Source organism: Hippocampus comes, unplaced genomic scaffold (genome assembly GCF_001891065.2).
Source record: "Hippocampus comes isolate QL1 unplaced genomic scaffold, H_comes_QL1_v1.1 scaffold252, whole genome shotgun sequence".
In the NCBI taxonomy this organism is placed as follows: Eukaryota; Metazoa; Chordata; class Actinopteri; order Syngnathiformes; family Syngnathidae; genus Hippocampus; species Hippocampus comes.
In genome coordinates, this window is record NW_017805485.1 from 185,884 (window position 1) to 204,240 (window position 18,357).

The following is an 18,357-nucleotide window of genomic DNA, read 5'->3' on the forward strand; positions in this document are numbered from 1 at the left end:
GCGTGTGTGCGTGTGTGTGTGCGTGTGTGTGTGTGTGTTGTGTGTGTGTGTGTGTGTGTGTGTGTGTGTGTGTGTGCTCAAAAACATTCAAATTCAAATTATATATGATGTCATGTATGTATACAGTGTTTTTGTATCATTAGTAGAATAATTTTCAAGCGCAATTAAAATGCAAGGTATAATCAAATACTGCACTCTCCGTTTCCATGGAAACGTAAACACGCGGAAGTATCGGCCGTGATTTGATCCTTCGGTCATATGACCTGACTTACAATGGGCCCGCAGTAAGACAGATAGTGTATACAGGTCTAAATAAGTTATTTATGTTTATCCTTGAGCAAAATGGACTTGAACAATCTTAGACGCGCGTCATCTGCTGGCTACCGACTACCGGAACGAACGAAAGGGAGCAGGCCGATAACAAAGCAGGAATCCGCGGCAAAAAGTCTGAAGAGGGCTCGAGATACGACGTCCTCCTCGACGCGGGATGCAGACGCGAGTGATCCAGTCAAGCAAGACCAAGCGTGGAGAGAAATGGTGTGGAGTGAAAGGAGAGCAGTGCTGGAATGGTGAGTTCCCTCTCATCGTGCCATAAAGATCGAGTAATAAACAATGCATGACGACTGCATTCACAGGGACAAGAACTGGAGTTTCTTGCGGAATTACGACCAGTTGGTAAGTGTATTCATTGTTCAGTATAAATGAATAAGTCTCAGAAATAATAAACATGGTCCAGAGCAATGTACTTTGTTATGAATTTTATCAATATCCTTATGTCTCTCCAAATCAAAACCATCACTCAACTAACTCTTCCTAAAGTATCTGTGTTGAGGAAGGTTTTGTTAAATGAATGCACAGTGCCGTAAAAAAGTATTTGCCCCCTTCCTGGTTTCTGTTTCTTTGCCTATATATCACACACAAAAATTTCAGTTCATCAAACCAATTTTAATATCACACGGAGACAACCCAAGGAAATACAAAACACAGTTTCTAAATGCCAATTTTTATTTAGTTAGACACAAAGTAAATACGAACCTACCTGTCCCTATATGAAACAGTCATTGACTCCTGAACTGAATAATGGGTTGTGCCACCTTTGGCAGCAATAACTGAAATCAATCATTTGCGATAATTGGTGATGAGTCTTTCACATTGCTCTGGAGGTATTTTGGCCCACCCTTCTTCGCAGAATTTCTTCAACGCCACCATATTAGAGGGTCTTCTAGCATGAACTGCCCGTTTAAGGTCACACCACAACATCTCTACTGGATTCAAATTCGGACTTTGACCTGGCCACTCCAAAACATTATTATTTTTTTTTATTTTTTATTTTTTTTTATGGCCATTTGGAGGTGGACTTGCTGTTGTGTGTCGGATCGTTGTCCTGTTGCATGATTCAAGAGCACTTGCGTTTGAGGGCGCAAACTGATTGTCGGACGTTCTCTTTCAGGATTTTCTGGTAGACAGCAGAATTCATTGTCCCAACAATCACAGCAAATTGTCCTGGTCCTGAGGCAGGAAACAGCCACAGACCATCACACAGCCACCACGATGCTTAACTGTTGACATGATCTTTTTATCAAACGCTGTGCCATTTTTACCCCAGTTATAACACCTTCCGAAAAGTTCACTTTTTGACTCCTTAGTCCACAAAATGTTTTTTTTTTTCCAAAAGTCTTGAAGATCATGAAGATGTATTTTGGCAAATGTGGGACAAGCCTTTGTGTTCTTTTTGGACAGCAGTGGTTTTCGCCTCTCCCATGGATGCCATTTTTGGCACGTGTCTTTGGTAGAGTTGTGAACACTGACCTGAACTGAGGCCATCGAGGTCTAGAGTTCTTTAAGTGTTATTCGTGGTTCTTTTGCAACCTCCTTGATGAGTCGTCGTCGCACTTTTGGAGTAATTTTAGCTGGTCGACCACTCCTGGGAATGTTTGCCACTGTTCCCAGTTTTACCCATTACCGATTGTGATCTCTTCCCCTAAAGTAGGTGGCTCACCTGTTAGAGCCAGCAAGGTGCCATTGGTCAGAAACTCTAATAGAAAGAATAAGACTAACAGTACAAGAAGCAATAGAAGAAGCTACACTAACTGTTAGCTTATCTGGGGACAACAGAGTGGTTGCATACTCTTCTTGTCATTTTCATTGTGATTAATGTTTTTGGGGACATTGGTGAACCTATCCTCCATTATTTGATCAGTTAGTGTTATGGCCAAAACAATAAAAGCGTTACTTAGGCACCATCTGGTGGCGTCTATGTCTCAAGGAACTAGGTTGAAGTGAACTGAGGTTCGTTATTTAGACAGCTTTATAATTGATATGACTTTGGCACCGTCTTATGGCCACTTGGTCATTTGAATACACTCCACACTATAAGAGCAGTAAGCGCATACTTATCAAACATTAATCTGTCATATTTTAAAAAATTTAAATACAGTATTTAAAATTGCAACACGTCCATCTTGCTAAGTGTTAGATTTTGGTTACATTTTGATTGATGCAACGGATTGCAGGGGCCTTTGCCATTGGAGTTTTGACCATACAGTACTGTATAAAGTAAAAACACACTGATGTTGTTTTTTTATCTGCTGCATGTTTGTAGGGAGAACTGAAGACAGAAGAACCTTTACCTGACAATTCATCACTCTTCTCGGATTGTGCCCCCAACACAACTAATCAAATATTTGGAAGCCGATTGTCGACGCCACTGGGACATGAACTGATTAGACTAGACCGACTTTTATCCAGGTCTGCAAGCCATCACAAATGCAAACAGGATCCGGAGATGATGTCATGCTAGATAAGTCACTTCATATTCACTCCTTTTGACGCATGAGTAGACCAAGATGTGATATTACACTCTTTGCATGGTGCTCAGTTGCGTTTTGCTAGCTTATCAACTTGCCAAAACTGCATAAGAAGCATGCATTGTTTTGCAAGTAATGCATATCTTGTATTCACCCAAAGACCATTTTATAACAAGACAAATATTAGTCAAACTGATGTCTTTAATGCCATGCATCTACTCCTGAATGTAATTGTTTTTCTCGGTTTGACATGTCTTTGGAATCCAAGAGTTTCAAATTATGAAACTCGTGTTTCAGACTCTCGTGTTTGTTTTATGTCATTGCATTATATTTGTCCAATATCGTACCTTCGGAAAACATATCTTCCTCTCTTGAATTGAATTAATAAGTGTACGGAAGTACAGTGTAGCGTTTGACAGTGACGGAAACAGCTTGCCTAAAGGAGGCGAGAGGAATCCTCTTTCAAAATAAAAGCATTCATTGTAACTTTTGTCGAAAAGCGCGGTGAATGAGACCATTGTATTTTATTTTGACATGCATTAACGGAAATTATGTTGTCCGAAACCAGCAATAGGGCATCTCGAGCAGTGTCTCGTTGATGTTTATATAGGTCAGATTTTGGAATTGTAACCATTAAACAATATGCAGTCTGACACTTTTTTACACCTTGCCAATGTTTCTACATTGTTGGTGTGCATGGTGCTGAAGTTTCCACAGATCTTCGTACTGTTGCGAGCTAAATCCACAACTGGAATCAGCCTCAAAAGTCTTGTGCTCGAACTTGTGGGGTGAGTGACGATATTGTAATGTGCCTTTTTTTGCAAGCGATTGTGTTTTGTGCATATTTATGCACAGCGTCATTCATTGATGTTATAAACTAAAGCAATGGTCCCCATTATTTTGAAGCAGCGCTTGTTTTTGGAGATGTTTTTAATAAGACGTGTCAACGTTCCACGTAACCATTTGCACCCATATTCACATGGCACGCAATTTATAGTCTTCAATGAAAATAACATGCATATTTTTGTAACGTGGTGCAGGATAGGCCAGCGGTCGGCAAACCAAAATGTTGAAAGAGCCATTTTGGACCAACACAGAAAACAAATCCGCTAAAAATTAACAGCCTTATATATGCCTTTTAAATAAAGACAATACATGTTGTAAGTATCTATATTAGTTATATTACGCTACTATCAGAAGTCGGCTATAAACACGGAGCATTCATGATGAAATGTTTATTTCCCTGCAGGGCATCCTGGAGAGATTAAAGCACCACGTGACTAGTCTGCTGTAACTTTCATTACAATATCAATGTACAGTATTATGTTTATTGTTTTATTATGTTGCATTGATAAAATTATAGAAATTCAATAACGGAATCAGATTTTTGATGTCTTTTTTAATTTGTGAGGAAACAACAACAACAAAATGGAGCATGCACAAAAGGTCTCCTTTAATTTCAGACCTCCCCATAAAAATAAAATGCAGTTATCTTCAATCCTCAAGAATACAATACAACCGTCTTTTCCTCCCCTTATCTGGGCAACAGACTGAGTGTAATTCAAACGCAGACAACCGCAAAAATACAAGAGCAGCCTTCTGAAAAGATAAAGTATCTCAAATTCAAATAATACAATTTAAGTTCAGTTTCTGCGCAATACCCTCTTCTCTTTAGTTTTCTGCAAATGTCAAATAAGCCAGTGCTACTGTACAATGCAGCAGCATCCTCTTCTCTTTTGCCATACACAATACAAGTGTCCGACTGGCCTGGATTAGGTGTCAGGTATTCTTAACACCAGTGTTGTGTGGTGGTAAAGGGAAACTGAAGTGTGGTGTTGAGCCATGTTATTAGGGCATTGTCATTTGACTCATTTCAGTTTATTTCATTTCCTTTAGTGTCAAAAGCCTCTGATGTGGTAAGTGAGAGCTACTGTTACATTGCATGCTGCAGTGTCAAAAAAAAAAAGGTAAATATTTAATATTGCACAGAGAATCCAAAATTACTGCCGACCTGACCAAGCATGACATGACATTTTACATTTCTTAATTTTATTTTTACTTGGACTTTTTAAAAAAATGACTTTGAAGTCATGTGAAACTATATTGATAAGCACTTACAATAAGCACTTACTGAAATTTTGACATGGAAAGTGCATTTTGTTCAGTGAGTCAGTATGCAGGATGGATGCCAGTATAAAAAAAGTGTACCTTTGCAATTCATGATGAACCTATAGCAGGGGTCACCAACGTGGTGCCCACATGCACCAGGTAGCCCCCAAGGACCTTCTGAGTAGCTCACAGCCTGTACTAAAAATAGCGCACCATTGACGGGACATTCTGATTTTCAAGGAATGTTCTAGAAGTGATCATTTGAAAATGTGAAGTGTTTTTTCCCTAATTATTGTGAGAAATAACATGATTAGTGTCTTTATGTAAACACAAAATAAAATTTTTGAATTGTGATTTTTTTTTAGCATTCAAAGATGCATGAGGGGCCTGTGTAAAAATTGACATGCCCCCTAAACCTTGTAAGTGGTGGTTGAGCCACTCAACAGCAGCAACTGAAATGAAGCATTTTCTTAAACTGCCAGTGCGTTATCTCTGTGGAGATATTTGGACCCAATTGTTTTCACTCAGCAACACCGGAGGGTTTTCCGCATCTCTCCTAATATTTGCTGTTTACTTTATGGAAATGACTTGCAGCCGTTAAAGCTTAGTGGCGGTTGAAGAATTTTGCGCAGTTCGGTAATGTCATTATTGATGCAATAAAATAGGGAGGTTTGTTGATTGTTTTATTTGCCTACTATCAAGTTAAGTCGAATGGCCACAAGCTTGTGTGAACGTTGACTGTCACCGTGACGTCACATGTCAAACTCCATCTGTAGTATACTTAGCATTTTCTTTTTCATCTTGAATGGCTGCCCATTAAAAAAAATGACGGCACTAACGTGTTGCTGCATGATCGTGTGGTAAAACATCAACTCAGAATATAGAGAATAATATGTGGGCACAACATTACACCATCTAATGAGATCCATTTGAAATTTGATCCATTTGTCATTTCGACAGCCCTTACGTTGGATCTCATCAGATTGTGCAGGTGTACCCTCAAATCATGCAAGTGGCGTTTAAATAGCAGAATGATCATTATGCTCGGCTACATGTGAAATGTGGATTTATATTTTTTTGATTTTCTCTTTTTGTCACACGGTTGACCATTTGCATAACATCACTGCTTCTCTCATCCATTCTGACTATCAAGCGGCTCAGTCGCCAACTTTCACTTCTCATCTACTTTCACAGGTATGTTGTGTTTGTTACATACCAGGTGTATTATGACTACCCATCTCCAACTTATCTGGAATATCCGATTCTCATTGCGCAAGGTGAGGCCACACTTCTGCCATCTGTCTAAATCTGTGTTCATTTGTTATTGGAAGTAGTGCACAAAATGCTATTTTGCTGTTGTTTTTGTTGTTAAAAATTGAATAGGAATGTTTTGTCTCCTCAGATGTAGTTCTTCTGCTCTTGATTCTTCTCTACGACGGCCGACTGCAGGACAGCCTCAAGTACGGCGTTGTGTATCCTTCCGCCACGGTCTCTTTTGAAATTGTTCGTTATCTTTGCGTCATGCGCCTTAATGTCACACATTCAGCTTTGTCGTGGGTTGGCGGGTCCTCACGGTGGAAAAATGGATCATCGATTTTGCTATGGTAATTCAGATATGCTTCTGACTGCTATGAATGTCATTTGTCAGCAGAAATGGAGGTTTATGTTGAATTTTATCCATCGATGCATTTTCCGATCCGCTTTATCCTCACAAGGGTCGCGGGGGGTTCTGGAGCCTATCCCAGCCGTCTTCGGGCAGTAGGCGGGGGACACCTCGAACCGGTTGGCAGTCAATCGCAGGGCACACACAGACAAACAACCATCCACGCTCACACTCACACTTAGGGACAATTTAGAGTCTTCAATCAGCCTGCCATGCATGTCTTTGGAATGTGGGAGGAAACCGGAGTTCCCGGAGAAAACCCACGCAGGCCCGGGGAGAACATGCAAACTCCACACAGGGAAGCCTGCACCTCTGCACTATGAGGCCGACGTGCCAACCACTGGAACACCGGGTCGCCGTTGAATTTTTAATTAATTTGATCCTCCTGCATGATGAGGAATCTCCAAAACGGTTTGATTGCATCTTTCCATAAAATCAGCAGATAAAATGTTGCTGTAGACGTTGTAGATTTACAGCAATGAAGATTAATTGCTTATTTGATTCATTTAAATCTAACCTCATCAAGAAAACAATGAAGATTAACACGTTGCATGTAAGGGGGAAGTATAATATTATTGATTGGGATACATAATTGCATATGATTTATAAATACGCCCAATTTGTACAGCGTACGAAACTGAAATCTCTTGACATGGGGAACATGTAGCCATACTAGTTCCATAGTGCACTATGAGAGAAACTTAACACATTGTAATAATGAACATATAAATGTGACAACATAGTCCATAATTTACAGTCTCAGTTGAACAATGAGTACAAATTGGAGGGGTGGTATAAATTTTGATAATTTAAGCGTAGCCGATGTTTGCTGTAAATTGGACATGGAGGGCGTTGTTAACACCAACTAAATGATAGAACAAAACTGGACATTGAACTTGTACTGGATGTACGTTGTGGAAATCCTCCAGTGTGGGTACGAATGTGTGATTTCTTTTCATATTGTGTATTTTCTATTTTTACAGATTGTAAATTGTGTAGAGTATTGTTCATTTTGTTGACTTATGTTTGACCTTCTCTTCTCAGAGCCTGTGCACAATTATCAGTGCAGCCAGCAAGTTTGCCCAGCTGCAGTGTCTGTGGAGGTCAAAGGATGCTGGACAAGTGAGCGCCCTCACCTGGGCGCTGGCCACATTCACATGTGCAAGTAAGGCAAATATGTCGAGAGATTTTGTAATTAAGCATTATAGCTGCTCATGACTGATTGGATATTAGATACGATCAATCACTATGCATCTCTTTTCAGCTCGGATTTACACTACCGTAGCAACAACTGGAGACGTGCAAGGTAAATACATTGCGGTGTATCCTAGATCATGGCTGCTTATATAATCCAAAAAAAGATTACAGTAATCACTCGTTTTTTGTCAAAGTCTGTGATCATGTCCGCTCTTTGTTCGGCACGCATGGAAACCTTCTCTCGTGCATCAGCATGAAACGTCTTTCCGCCACATGGGTGCCAATATGGCCATATTAAAAAAATAATAATTTTTGAAGAAAACAAAATATGAAACACTGAAAATATGAAGACATTTTTGTACTCATATTTTCCATGATGTAGAAGTTGCCAGAATTTGAATATGTAAACAGAAAATATATATAAATAAAGCAAACATCATACGTTTAATGCATCTGAATTTGTGAGGATCGAACAGAGGTATGAGCAACCGGCGGTCCGCAACCACATTCTTCGGTGACCCCTTGACTAATTTTCTAAATAAAAATAATTGTAAAATGTGTCTGTGTGTGTGTGTGTGTGTGTATATATCTGCCCATCCCTAATCTAACACTAACTCTATTTCTGCATGCAGTTTTGGTGCGGTTCGTTGTCATGACCTTGCTGAACCTGTGGGTGCTTCTCAGCGTGCTCCATTACGGAAGACACAGGCACAGTACCATCAAAGAAGACTGAGCACTTTAGAGAGCAATGGTCCTCTGTTACGGCAAGATCAAGCCTGACTGGTTACATCTGTTTTGTTTTTCAGTTTTTCTACCTGTAAAATGTGCTTTTAACTCCCTTTATTATTTTTAAGAGAACATTCCAATGCCCAGAAAAAAAACAAAACCCACACCAATGTTTGATTACGCTGTAAATAGTTTTGTAGTGGGAAAGCACAAACATGACACTTTTCAACTCAGGATAAATGACAGTATTTACGTGTTCAGTTTTTTTCCCAAACAGTCAGTATTGAAATAAACCAGAACTTTTACTGCCTTACCTTGTAATGCTTCTTGTGTACACCGCTTGATGGGGGAAATTCTACATTTACCGGTACAAAAATAATGCACTTTGCTTGGGGGGTCTTTTTGTTCAGTTATGTTCTATGTATCACGAAGTGTAATTTATAACCACTTTAACACATTGTCAGGGTCAATCAAAACCGCAGAATGTTTAATATAGATCTTGTTGTAGGTGTACTTAATGTGGCTGGTGGGTGTCTACGACCAGCATTGCGATGTATTGTGTGGTAAGGTTATTCTCTGACACATCACAAAAAAAACATGAAATAGTATTTCACCTGCCTGGGTACTTGCCAGCTAATAAGATATGATTCAGTCACCTCCTAACATGGTATCTAAACTATTAATGAACACATGTGGGACGTTACAAATTATAACACCAAACAAAAAATATTGCAAAATGTTTACTTTTGCAATATTTAATCCTTTTTTTGGTGTTTAATCAAACATTTAATTTAAAGAAAAATTGTTTGCTGATTCATTTGACAGAGGTCGTGTGTTCGATCCCAGCTCCGGCCTCCTTGTGTGGAGTTTGCATGTTCTCCCCGGGCCTGCATGGGTTTTCTCCGGGTACTCCAGTTTCCTCACACATTCCAAAAACATGCATGGCAGGCTGATTGAACACTCGAAATTGTGTGCGTGGATGGCTGTTTGTCTGCGTGTGCCCTGCGATTGGCTGGCAACCGATTCAGGCTGTCCCCCGCTTACTGCCCGGAGACAGCTGGGATAAGCTCTAGCACCCCCCGCGACCCTTGTGAGGATAAAGCAGTTCAGAAAATGGATGGATGGATGGATGATTCATTTGATCCTGTCATTTGCCACCTTGATATCGGATTTAAATCATACTGTGTAAAAATTACTTTTTTTCCCCCAATGTAAATTATTTCAGAAACCCACTTTTAATTTAATATGCAAAAACATCATCATACATTTTTAAAGTTAATAATCGGTGACATAATCGCTAATTATGTTACATAGGGCGCGCTGCCGTAGTCTGCCATGTTTCGCCGCCATCTTTCTGCTACGGGGAGATAATGTGTGTGTGTGTGTGTGTGTGTGTGTGTATATATATATATAACACACACACACACACACACACACACACACACACACACACATTGGCATACATCTTTATTACCAAATGCAAAAATAATCATGTCTGTATGCGTGTTTGTGTATATATTTGTGTATGCATGTATGGAAGGATAATAGTGTGTGGTGAGTTACCCCAGCTATTGCGGTTTATTTCAGCAAAGACAAATGATAACTGAAGAGCCAAAAGGCACATCCACATCTTTATTGTTGAAGTGCTTATTTTAGAGAACTGTTTGGTAGCCAACATGCAGTCTGGATGTAAAGCCCTTAAATGCAAAGTGGAGACAGCTGTATAAATAATATGTGCACTGTATGGCATGTAAAATATATACTGTATTGTGTATACTACTGTGTATATTTATATGTATAAAACATGCTTGAAGGTTAAAGGAGATCGCACGTACACAAACACACTCTGTGTCTCTCCACTTGCTATATAAAAGCCACATCCAAACACAATGTGCCCAAACTAACGTCTGGTATCTTTTAATACAAAAATATCACAAGAATCACCTTTGAAGCAAAACGTTGAATGCAACAGTGCTTTTCAGTACGTCGACTGGATTTTGACTCTGCTTTTTGGTATACTTCCTTCAGTTTCCTCGTCGTGAATGACACACATCTTAATGTGTCGCAGTGTACGTGCGTGACAAGAAGCAGACATGCAAGGTCATTCGCTCTCTTGGTGATTAACAAAGCGCTTCAGTCGAGTAAATTTGGATCCAAGGAATACAATGCTTGTGTCTTGACTCTGGTACATGCCAGTTTTTACATTCAAACAACAGCAGGTGCTGAGCTTGGATCAGGAAAAGCAAAGAGGGCACATCCCTTTAATTCAGTAAAACAATATAACGCTGAACTGACAGTGCAGAGCGGTGGGATTAACAGGAGCCGTCATTCAAAGTGTTTTCTGTTCACGTCGGACAGAAAAGATTGCAATAAACAGCGCTTTGGTGGCTCTTTCGCTAAAGTCGCTTCTTCAAGTTTCTGTGAGCAGTGTAAACACATCTGAAAGCTATGCTGAATGTCAAACGGTGCTGAACTACACCAACAACTAACAGGATTTTTATTATCTTTTTTTGTTGTTTTCCACAGGACACCCCTGCATGTTACTGACAACGATAACACACAACATATTTTTTTGGCAACAGTCCACAATGAAGAAGAAGGGGAGGAGATGAGGGTCCTTCAATCAAGCGTTGCGGAATGCGCAACCCATCTTTCTCTGTGGAAGCCCCGAATCCCCCCAGACGCACTTTAAAGTCTGCATCAAATGCTCCCGCGTCGCGTCGAGGGCTACCAAGCTCTCGAGCGGCCACGTCACCTTGAATAGAGATGAGCTGGAAGTCGTGGCGTCAAGCAGGAGGGTGACTCATGGAAAGGTGAGTGTGCTTTTTGGCCAGTGGAGCTTTGTCATAAAGTCTTCATTTTAAGAGGGAGCACCTTCAAGACGCACGCACTTTTCCTGCACAAGGTTAGCTAGAGCAAGACAAAAACAGTTGTAGTTAAAAAAAATTAAGTTGCAGAAGTGGAAGACAAAAACCCTGCCATCTACTTCATTTACTGTCTTTTAATTTGGATTTGCACTACAAGTCAAATGAATTCTATTTTTTTTTTTTTCAGGTGGGGCGGGTCGTCAAAATATGCATGATAGGGGTCATGGGGGGGGAAGCACATGTACAGAAATTCAAGGTTGCAATCTTCAAAATCCACCGACTGGTTACATTTAAAAGATACTCACTGTGAAGTTTAAACAGTAAATATGCTGACATGAATGCAAAGTCTATCTATCTAGAAGCAAAATAATTGCCCAGTGCAGCCAGGCCGGCGGGGTAATGCTGAGATGAGCCTCATTGAAATCAAGTGGAGGGAAGACGAGTCAGCCCAGGCCAGGGGTCGGCAACCCAAAATGTTGAAGTAGCCATATTGGACAAAAAAAACAAAAAAAAAACAAAAAACATATTTCTGGAGTCGCAAAAAACAAAACAAAAGCCTTCTATAAGCATTGTAATGAAGGCAACACATGCTGTATGTATCTATATTAGCCTACTATCAAAATGACTCAGTTGGCTACAAATACTATATATTTCCCTGCACTGCAGGGGTGCCCAACCTTTTTTGACCGAAGATCTACTTTTCGATCAACCAACCTCCCGCGATCGACCCGTTACCGCACACGCGCGCATACGCACGTACTCACACACGCATACCTACCTACCTTCGTCGAGACCAGACGCGGAGGCATTCGACGCATTTTTGCAGCGTGTTAACTACGTAGCTCACGTGTGCCGTTTAAAAATGCTTCTCCACATTCCCATTCTTTGCCAGTACCCTTAGTGAATTGTACATGAAAGGCCATTTTTTTTTCCAACAGCCACCTGCCTGGCATCCCGCCCTGCTAATAGAAACGTGTCGCACGCTATGACGCAAATCTTCGTTGACAGAAATGTTGAAATTTTTATTTTATTCTACATGTTTTTACAGCATTAGAAAACGTGAAGAATGTTTGTGTCATGTTTTTCCTCCTACACAAACCATATTAAAACTGAAAATATATTTCCATTTTCAAACATTTTTTTAAAAAGCTTCGGGAAGCCACTAGGGCGGCGGTAAAAAGCCGCATGCGGCTCCATAGCCACGGGTTGCCGACCCCCGGCCCAGGCCAACCAGCCAGTATTGAACATTTCTTATTGATATTCCCGATTACTTCCATGTCGTCACCGCCTGGTTTTCACACCAGTGGAGTTATTTATGTGCCAATTCGGCATCTGCACATGCAGCAACGTTGCTTCTCCCAGTGTAAACAGTTATATATGTTTGCGAGTAAATCCCGCCTGCCACTTGAAATGTACACAAGAACATACAGTCAACAGAATCAAACATTATGGAAAGCCATCTGAGCATTTATTTGATATGATAAATCCAGTTTCGGATCCATGTTCCAGGACACTCTTCATCCTCACCGGTCAAATTATTCAGCGCACAAGTAGAATGGGTGCAATAGAAAAACTGTATTTGTAGTCATGTTTTCATTTTCCAAGACGTGTTCCACTTTTGACCTACACGACTGAACCTGACAAGAACTACTGACAGCTTCCCTTACAAGGATGTTAAATAAATGCTCAAATGACTTGTTCGATATCCTTGCAAAATAATGATCTACAATAATAGTCAATAAAGATAACAAGGCAATGAAATAATCACTTTAGTCACCGCACAGTCCATCCTCAGAGCAAGCGTTCATTTAAGCACCTCAAGCTGATCCATGCCTTGAGCCCAACGTGCAAGTTGCCCACCACCGCAAAATGACCCAAGATGAAAGAAACACGGGAGAAATCATCTAGTACCATAGTCCACTGCTGGAGTTTTCTCGCATCAATTTGAGGCCATTTGATCTAGTGAATGAAACATTTTTTTAAATGAGTCAAACAATATGCATAAGGTCCCCCTCATTGAAAATAATTGGGGAAAAGGGCAAAGTCCTTAAATGGGGGAGAATAGTAGAACATCAGCAGAGGAGATCCAAATGATGAAGACGGCAGTCTGACATGGGTAAAAATCTGGAGTACGTGATTGGAATGCACACTCTGGACATGAGTATTTGTACACCCTCAATAAACTGAAAACAAAATAACAGCACTTCCATTCTTCTCTGTGGGATTCCCCCCCGAAAAATTGTGAACACAAGAGGCTTTGTCGAAACTATCTGCATCCATTTGAAAGCACACATTTGTCAAAGTAAACAATAGATAATTGTTTCAACTAAACTTCTCTTTAAATTTTAAATGTACAAACTTTTACATTTTTATGTACTTTACGATGTATTTCTCACAGGGCTATTTTTTTAAACCAGTATTAATACCAAACCGATGAACTTCACTTTAATTGTTATGAATTTTCTTTTCAAATGGGGAACATTGGACTTGCACAAGAGAGCATTATTTTTGATGATGTCACAAAACACAACTTGAGTGTTCCATAACTTTTCCAGGTTTTTCCAAGCTCATACGAACACTGTACAACAAACAACAAAGATTTTCTAGTGACCTGCAACATACTTTGCCAGCTTCCAGTTCATTTTTTTCCCCTCGGTATTAGTTGGCACGGAAAATCATTACACCCTCTACTGGTTGCCGTGTGAAATGAAAATTCAGATGCCGCCGGAACAGCAACTACACCAAGGATTTGTTTGGATTGTTTCCCTGGCTTTTGTTGTCTTTCGGCCCAGATTGTAGAAACTAAAAGTGAATTCATTCTGCATTTACACTAGAAGATGGTGTTTTTCTTTTATTTTAAGTCGTTTGTCACCCCTACAGCAAGGCGCATCTCACACCTTTAAAAACGCGTACCTATTCAACAGGATGTTGACGTGGACAACATTTACAGCACAAGATTGACAACATGCTTAGCAACTTAAAAAAAGTGGAATAACTTTCTAACTACCTGCTCTTGCTGGTGGGGAGCTGTCGACTGGCTCTCCTAATGGACTGACTGGGTTGGACTTTCATGGAAGTGCGTGGTGAGGAGCGTGAAAAGTTCTCCGGGGGTGGCGGCTTCTTGGGAATCTTCTTAACCAGGCGACTCACCCACTTCTGCTGCTCCTCCTGAGACATGGCGAGTAGCAGCAGGTTCTTCGCCGTCGACACGTCATAGTTCACTGAAGTGCAAAGTACATATTATTAATATGCTTGGGAAAAATGGCCTTGATCAAATTTACCTTTGCAAGGAGCAATGATCTCCTCCTTTTTGTCCATATGGTCCTTATGGCACTTAATGTGGCAGCGTCGACATTCCAAAGCAGGCGGAGGCTTGAACATGTTCCAAAGCGGTTTGGTGCATGCCTCGCAGTTGGTGGGGAAGTGGTACAGTGTGGGGATAAACTCGTGGCCTTTGTGACAGATGTAGCTGGACTTTTCACCGATTGGCAGCGGCTCTACAGGATATTCGGGCTCCTTTTTGCTCTCCCCTTCATTGGCGTAAAGAATCTGAACAACCAAAAGAAAGGCATGATTCAGGTTGTGCATTTGTCTTCACCACTTTACCACTTCACCAATGGAAGGGCACACAGAGACGAACAACCATCTGCGCTCACACTCACACCTATGGACAATTTAGAGTGTTCAATCAGCCTGCCATGTATGTTTTTGGAATGTGGGAGCAAACCAGAGTACCCACAGAAAACCCACACAGGGAGAACATGCCAACTCCACACAGAAAGGCCAGAGCCGGGATCGAACCTGTGAGGCCGATGCGCTAAGCACTCGACCACCGGCCCGCCTAGTTATTAGCATGACAACTGAAATGCATGCATTCCACGACAGTATTAGTTTGTGAGGGTTTTTTTTTTCTTTTTTCTTTTTTTAGATGGTACATTTACACTGTATGAATAATAAATGAATTATGGTAGCAGCTCTACATTATCCGATAATACATATTTGCTCGGAACAGCTCGGGGAGCACGGATGTAAACAACAGTGCACATTCGTTCCTTTTCAAGGAACGAACACTAATTTCTTTTACTACTAGATATTTAGAATGGTCATTTTCTTCTGGATAATTGTGTTGCATTGTATTTTCTCTTTCAACCAGTTAATACTTCTAATTTTGATTAGGTTAAAATAAATAAATAAATCAGTAACTATCAATATCGACTGATATGAAATAGATCACAATGCATTTTTCAGCCATTTTGTCCAGCCCTCCCATAAATAACATGCACACTGTAAACACAATTTTTTTGATAAAAGCTAAATGATTTTCGGGCTACTTCACCACCACATTCTGAATACTTTTGGAGGCAAGTGTGTCTTCTAATGAAGTGAATGTGCCCGAATGCCGGGTATACAATCTCAATGATTTAAAGAGTTAAATTGCAATTACAGACCTGGAATATTCTTGGAATGTCTTTGGCATCAGCTCGGTACACGTCCGTTTGGGTGACAGGCCTCACGTGGAAGAGTTTGCTGTGTAGAGAAAAAAAATAAAAATAAAATACACACACACACACACACACACACACACACACACACACACACACACACACACACACACACACACACACACACACACAGCTGAGCGATTCACACTCACTCTCAGAAAGTAAATTACTCATGTATTTGTCGTACGACTCTGTAGTTTGATTCAAGTGCTGTACTCACTCTATATCAAGCACCATATAAGGGATGGACTGCTCTTTGTCTTGCTCTCACTCTTGTAAGAGAATCTTCTTGCTGCTCACGACAACATACTACAGCAAGTGATAAGAACATGGTAAAAAAAAAAGAATATATTTCCTGATCTTTCACATATCAGTTTGAAATGTTTACCTTTTTTTCCCATCCAAACTTCTTGGTGTTGTTTCGCACAGGGAGGGACAGCCACCCTTCAAGCCTTGTTTCTAAGTGAAAAAGAAAGACTCATGGAAGTATTATTTATATCTCCAGCTGAACTAAATCTGAGTTAAAATTTTTTTAATGTATTTTTGGGAATCTGGGTATTTGTTGATCTCTTTTTACCTGTAAAGGCATCATCAGCATCAAAGTCCGGACCACTACTGACGCTGGCAGAGTCTATTGACTGAACACTGAGTGATTGGAGGAGATTCCGCAGCTGCTCGATGTCACTGTCTTTACTGTCCAGAGCCATCTGAAGCTCAATTCGCATCTGACTCTCATCTGCCAGTTGCTACAAAGTACAATTGAAACAGGTGTGATCAAATATGTTGGGAGAAGGCTGTATTTCTTTGCGCCTGCGTCGACATGCACTTCGAAAAAGGATGCATCAACCTTTGTGGCGCAGATCATCCAAAACATCTCAGGAAGAATGTGAAACCAAGCTGTAACTGTTCGACTCACCGCCTGCATTTCGTTGATCTCTCGCTGATATTTGATGATGGTACTATTGAGTTTTTCCTTTTCCGATCTCAGCTCGAGCTGCAGCTTTCTGTTCTCTTTTTCCTTGCGGCGCATGTCTGTGTCATTGCCACGGCGACTACTTCCACCCCGGACTTCCTTCCTGTTCATGATCTCTGCCAGCTTGTTGACGGCCTGTAAGACGGACATTTGTTTTGTTTTTTTTGTTTTTTTAATCCAACTTCTGAAATTTATTGGTGTAAAAGAAGTGTCTTGCAATGTTGAAAGAAACACAGCTTTGCATGGCCGTTGTTAGACAAAGCAACATAACAAACCTGAGTTTTCAGCGTCCTCTCAGACTGCAGCTGCTTCTCAAATGTGTGCTTCATCTGATTGATCTGCTGCTCCCAGTCCTTTGACTTCTCTGTTTCTACGTTAAAAAAAAAGGCAACAATGGTTATTTGTGTTTGCAGTATGTATGTTAAACCAAACTTTAAATACCTTCTTGGGTTTCCTTCATTTTGTTGTTAAGCTCTTCCTTCTCATTGGCCAGGTTGGCGACATCACTGGTCAGGGTCCGATTGGCTTCTTCCAACTGTAACATCAACAATATTGCAGGAGATATGGTGATGTGTGTGTGTGTCAATTATGCAGGTAACTTTTACCAGAATTAAATGCCTCACAAATGCATACCAAATTGATGGTGATGTCCTTCTCAGACAATTCCTGACGATGGCGGGCCATCATCTCCTTCAGCTCCAGCTCCTTCATGATTTTTTCCTTCTCCAGATCAGAGTATTGCTCCTCAGCAATTGAGCGAGCGAGCTGCTCTGAGTCAGCCTTGGTCAGCGTGATTTCCAGCTGGGCAGCCAGAGAATCTCTGAAAGAATCACAAAATGAAAGGCCGACCAATAGTCATCCGCAAATCTACGACATAAATACTTTGTACTACATCCAGCCTGTGATTTAGAATTTGAATTATCAGCACCTTATCACTTATTATACCTCGAGAAGGACTAGTAAGTTGAACAGTGCTATTTTTTGTATGTACTATTTCTAATATACAGTCGAGGAAAATATTACATGCATGGCACATTAATAAGTATGAACCCAGTTGTGTCTAATTATTTTTGGAAATCTATCCAGCCAGCTACAATAGGGTGGTCCATTTTGGAAAAGTTTGTCGGATTCGTCGGGCCGGGTCGGAAATCTTGTCGATACTATGACACAAGGATCTGTGCAAAATTTTATTCCGATCGGATAATTTTATCCCGTCCCGCAGAGCGACCAAAGTTTCCCCTATGGAAAGAATGTTACGGGGCTGAATGGTAGTACGGTTTCTCCCGTACAGTAAGGATTTTGTTTTGCTCAGTTCGCACTTGCAATAATTCAAAGACGGAAGACAGGAACGCATGTATTGCAAAAAAGGCAACCGTGGTGATCCTGCAACACTGGTGAGATTGTTGGTCCATGTTAACTGGTCCATCTGTCTATCTGTACATCTGTCTACATCGCGCGACTGTCTGGAAGTGATCCGATCCGTTTTGCATTTTTTTCAGGCCGGGAGTGGTGC

At 40.7% G+C, this 18,357-nt stretch overlaps 3 protein-coding genes across 4 annotated transcripts in view; 2 read left to right on the forward strand and 1 right to left on the reverse strand.

Moving 5' to 3' along the window:
- The first annotated feature begins 72 nt into the window (after positions 1-72).
- Positions 73-3,290, forward strand: cimip5 (ciliary microtubule inner protein 5). The gene is made up of 3 exons (XM_019876114.1): positions 73-569; positions 636-675; positions 2,603-3,290. Exons 1-3 carry the CDS (start codon positions 343-345, stop codon positions 2,798-2,800), a joined length of 465 nt encoding a protein of 154 aa, XP_019731673.1. The 5' UTR covers positions 73-342; the 3' UTR covers positions 2,801-3,290.
- A 44-nt stretch (positions 3,291-3,334) lies between these two features.
- On the forward strand, positions 3,335-8,815 carry slc66a3 (solute carrier family 66 member 3). The gene is made up of 7 exons (XM_019876113.1): positions 3,335-3,595; positions 6,111-6,193; positions 6,319-6,388; positions 6,463-6,520; positions 7,624-7,744; positions 7,844-7,885; positions 8,409-8,815. Exons 1-7 carry the CDS (start codon positions 3,450-3,452, stop codon positions 8,507-8,509), a joined length of 621 nt encoding a protein of 206 aa, XP_019731672.1. The 5' UTR covers positions 3,335-3,449; the 3' UTR covers positions 8,510-8,815.
- Positions 8,816-10,111: 1,296 nt separating this feature from the next.
- rock2a (rho-associated, coiled-coil containing protein kinase 2a) overlaps positions 10,112-18,357 on the reverse strand; it is a 44,376-nt gene continuing 36,130 nt past the window's right edge. Inside the window, exons 29-33 of one of the 2 annotated variants that reach the window (XM_019876107.1) lie at positions 15,818-15,896; positions 14,651-14,918; positions 14,377-14,590; positions 13,281-13,328; positions 10,112-11,412 (exon numbers count right to left, since the gene is read on the reverse strand). In XM_019876107.1, coding sequence (XP_019731666.1) covers positions 11,409-11,412; positions 13,281-13,328; positions 14,377-14,590; positions 14,651-14,918; positions 15,818-15,896 — 613 coding nt within the window. In that variant the 3' untranslated portion in view covers positions 10,112-11,408. The remainder of the gene's footprint in view (positions 11,413-13,280; positions 13,329-14,376; positions 14,591-14,650; positions 14,919-15,817; positions 15,897-18,357) is intronic. The other variant, XM_019876108.1, reaches the window with a different exon arrangement.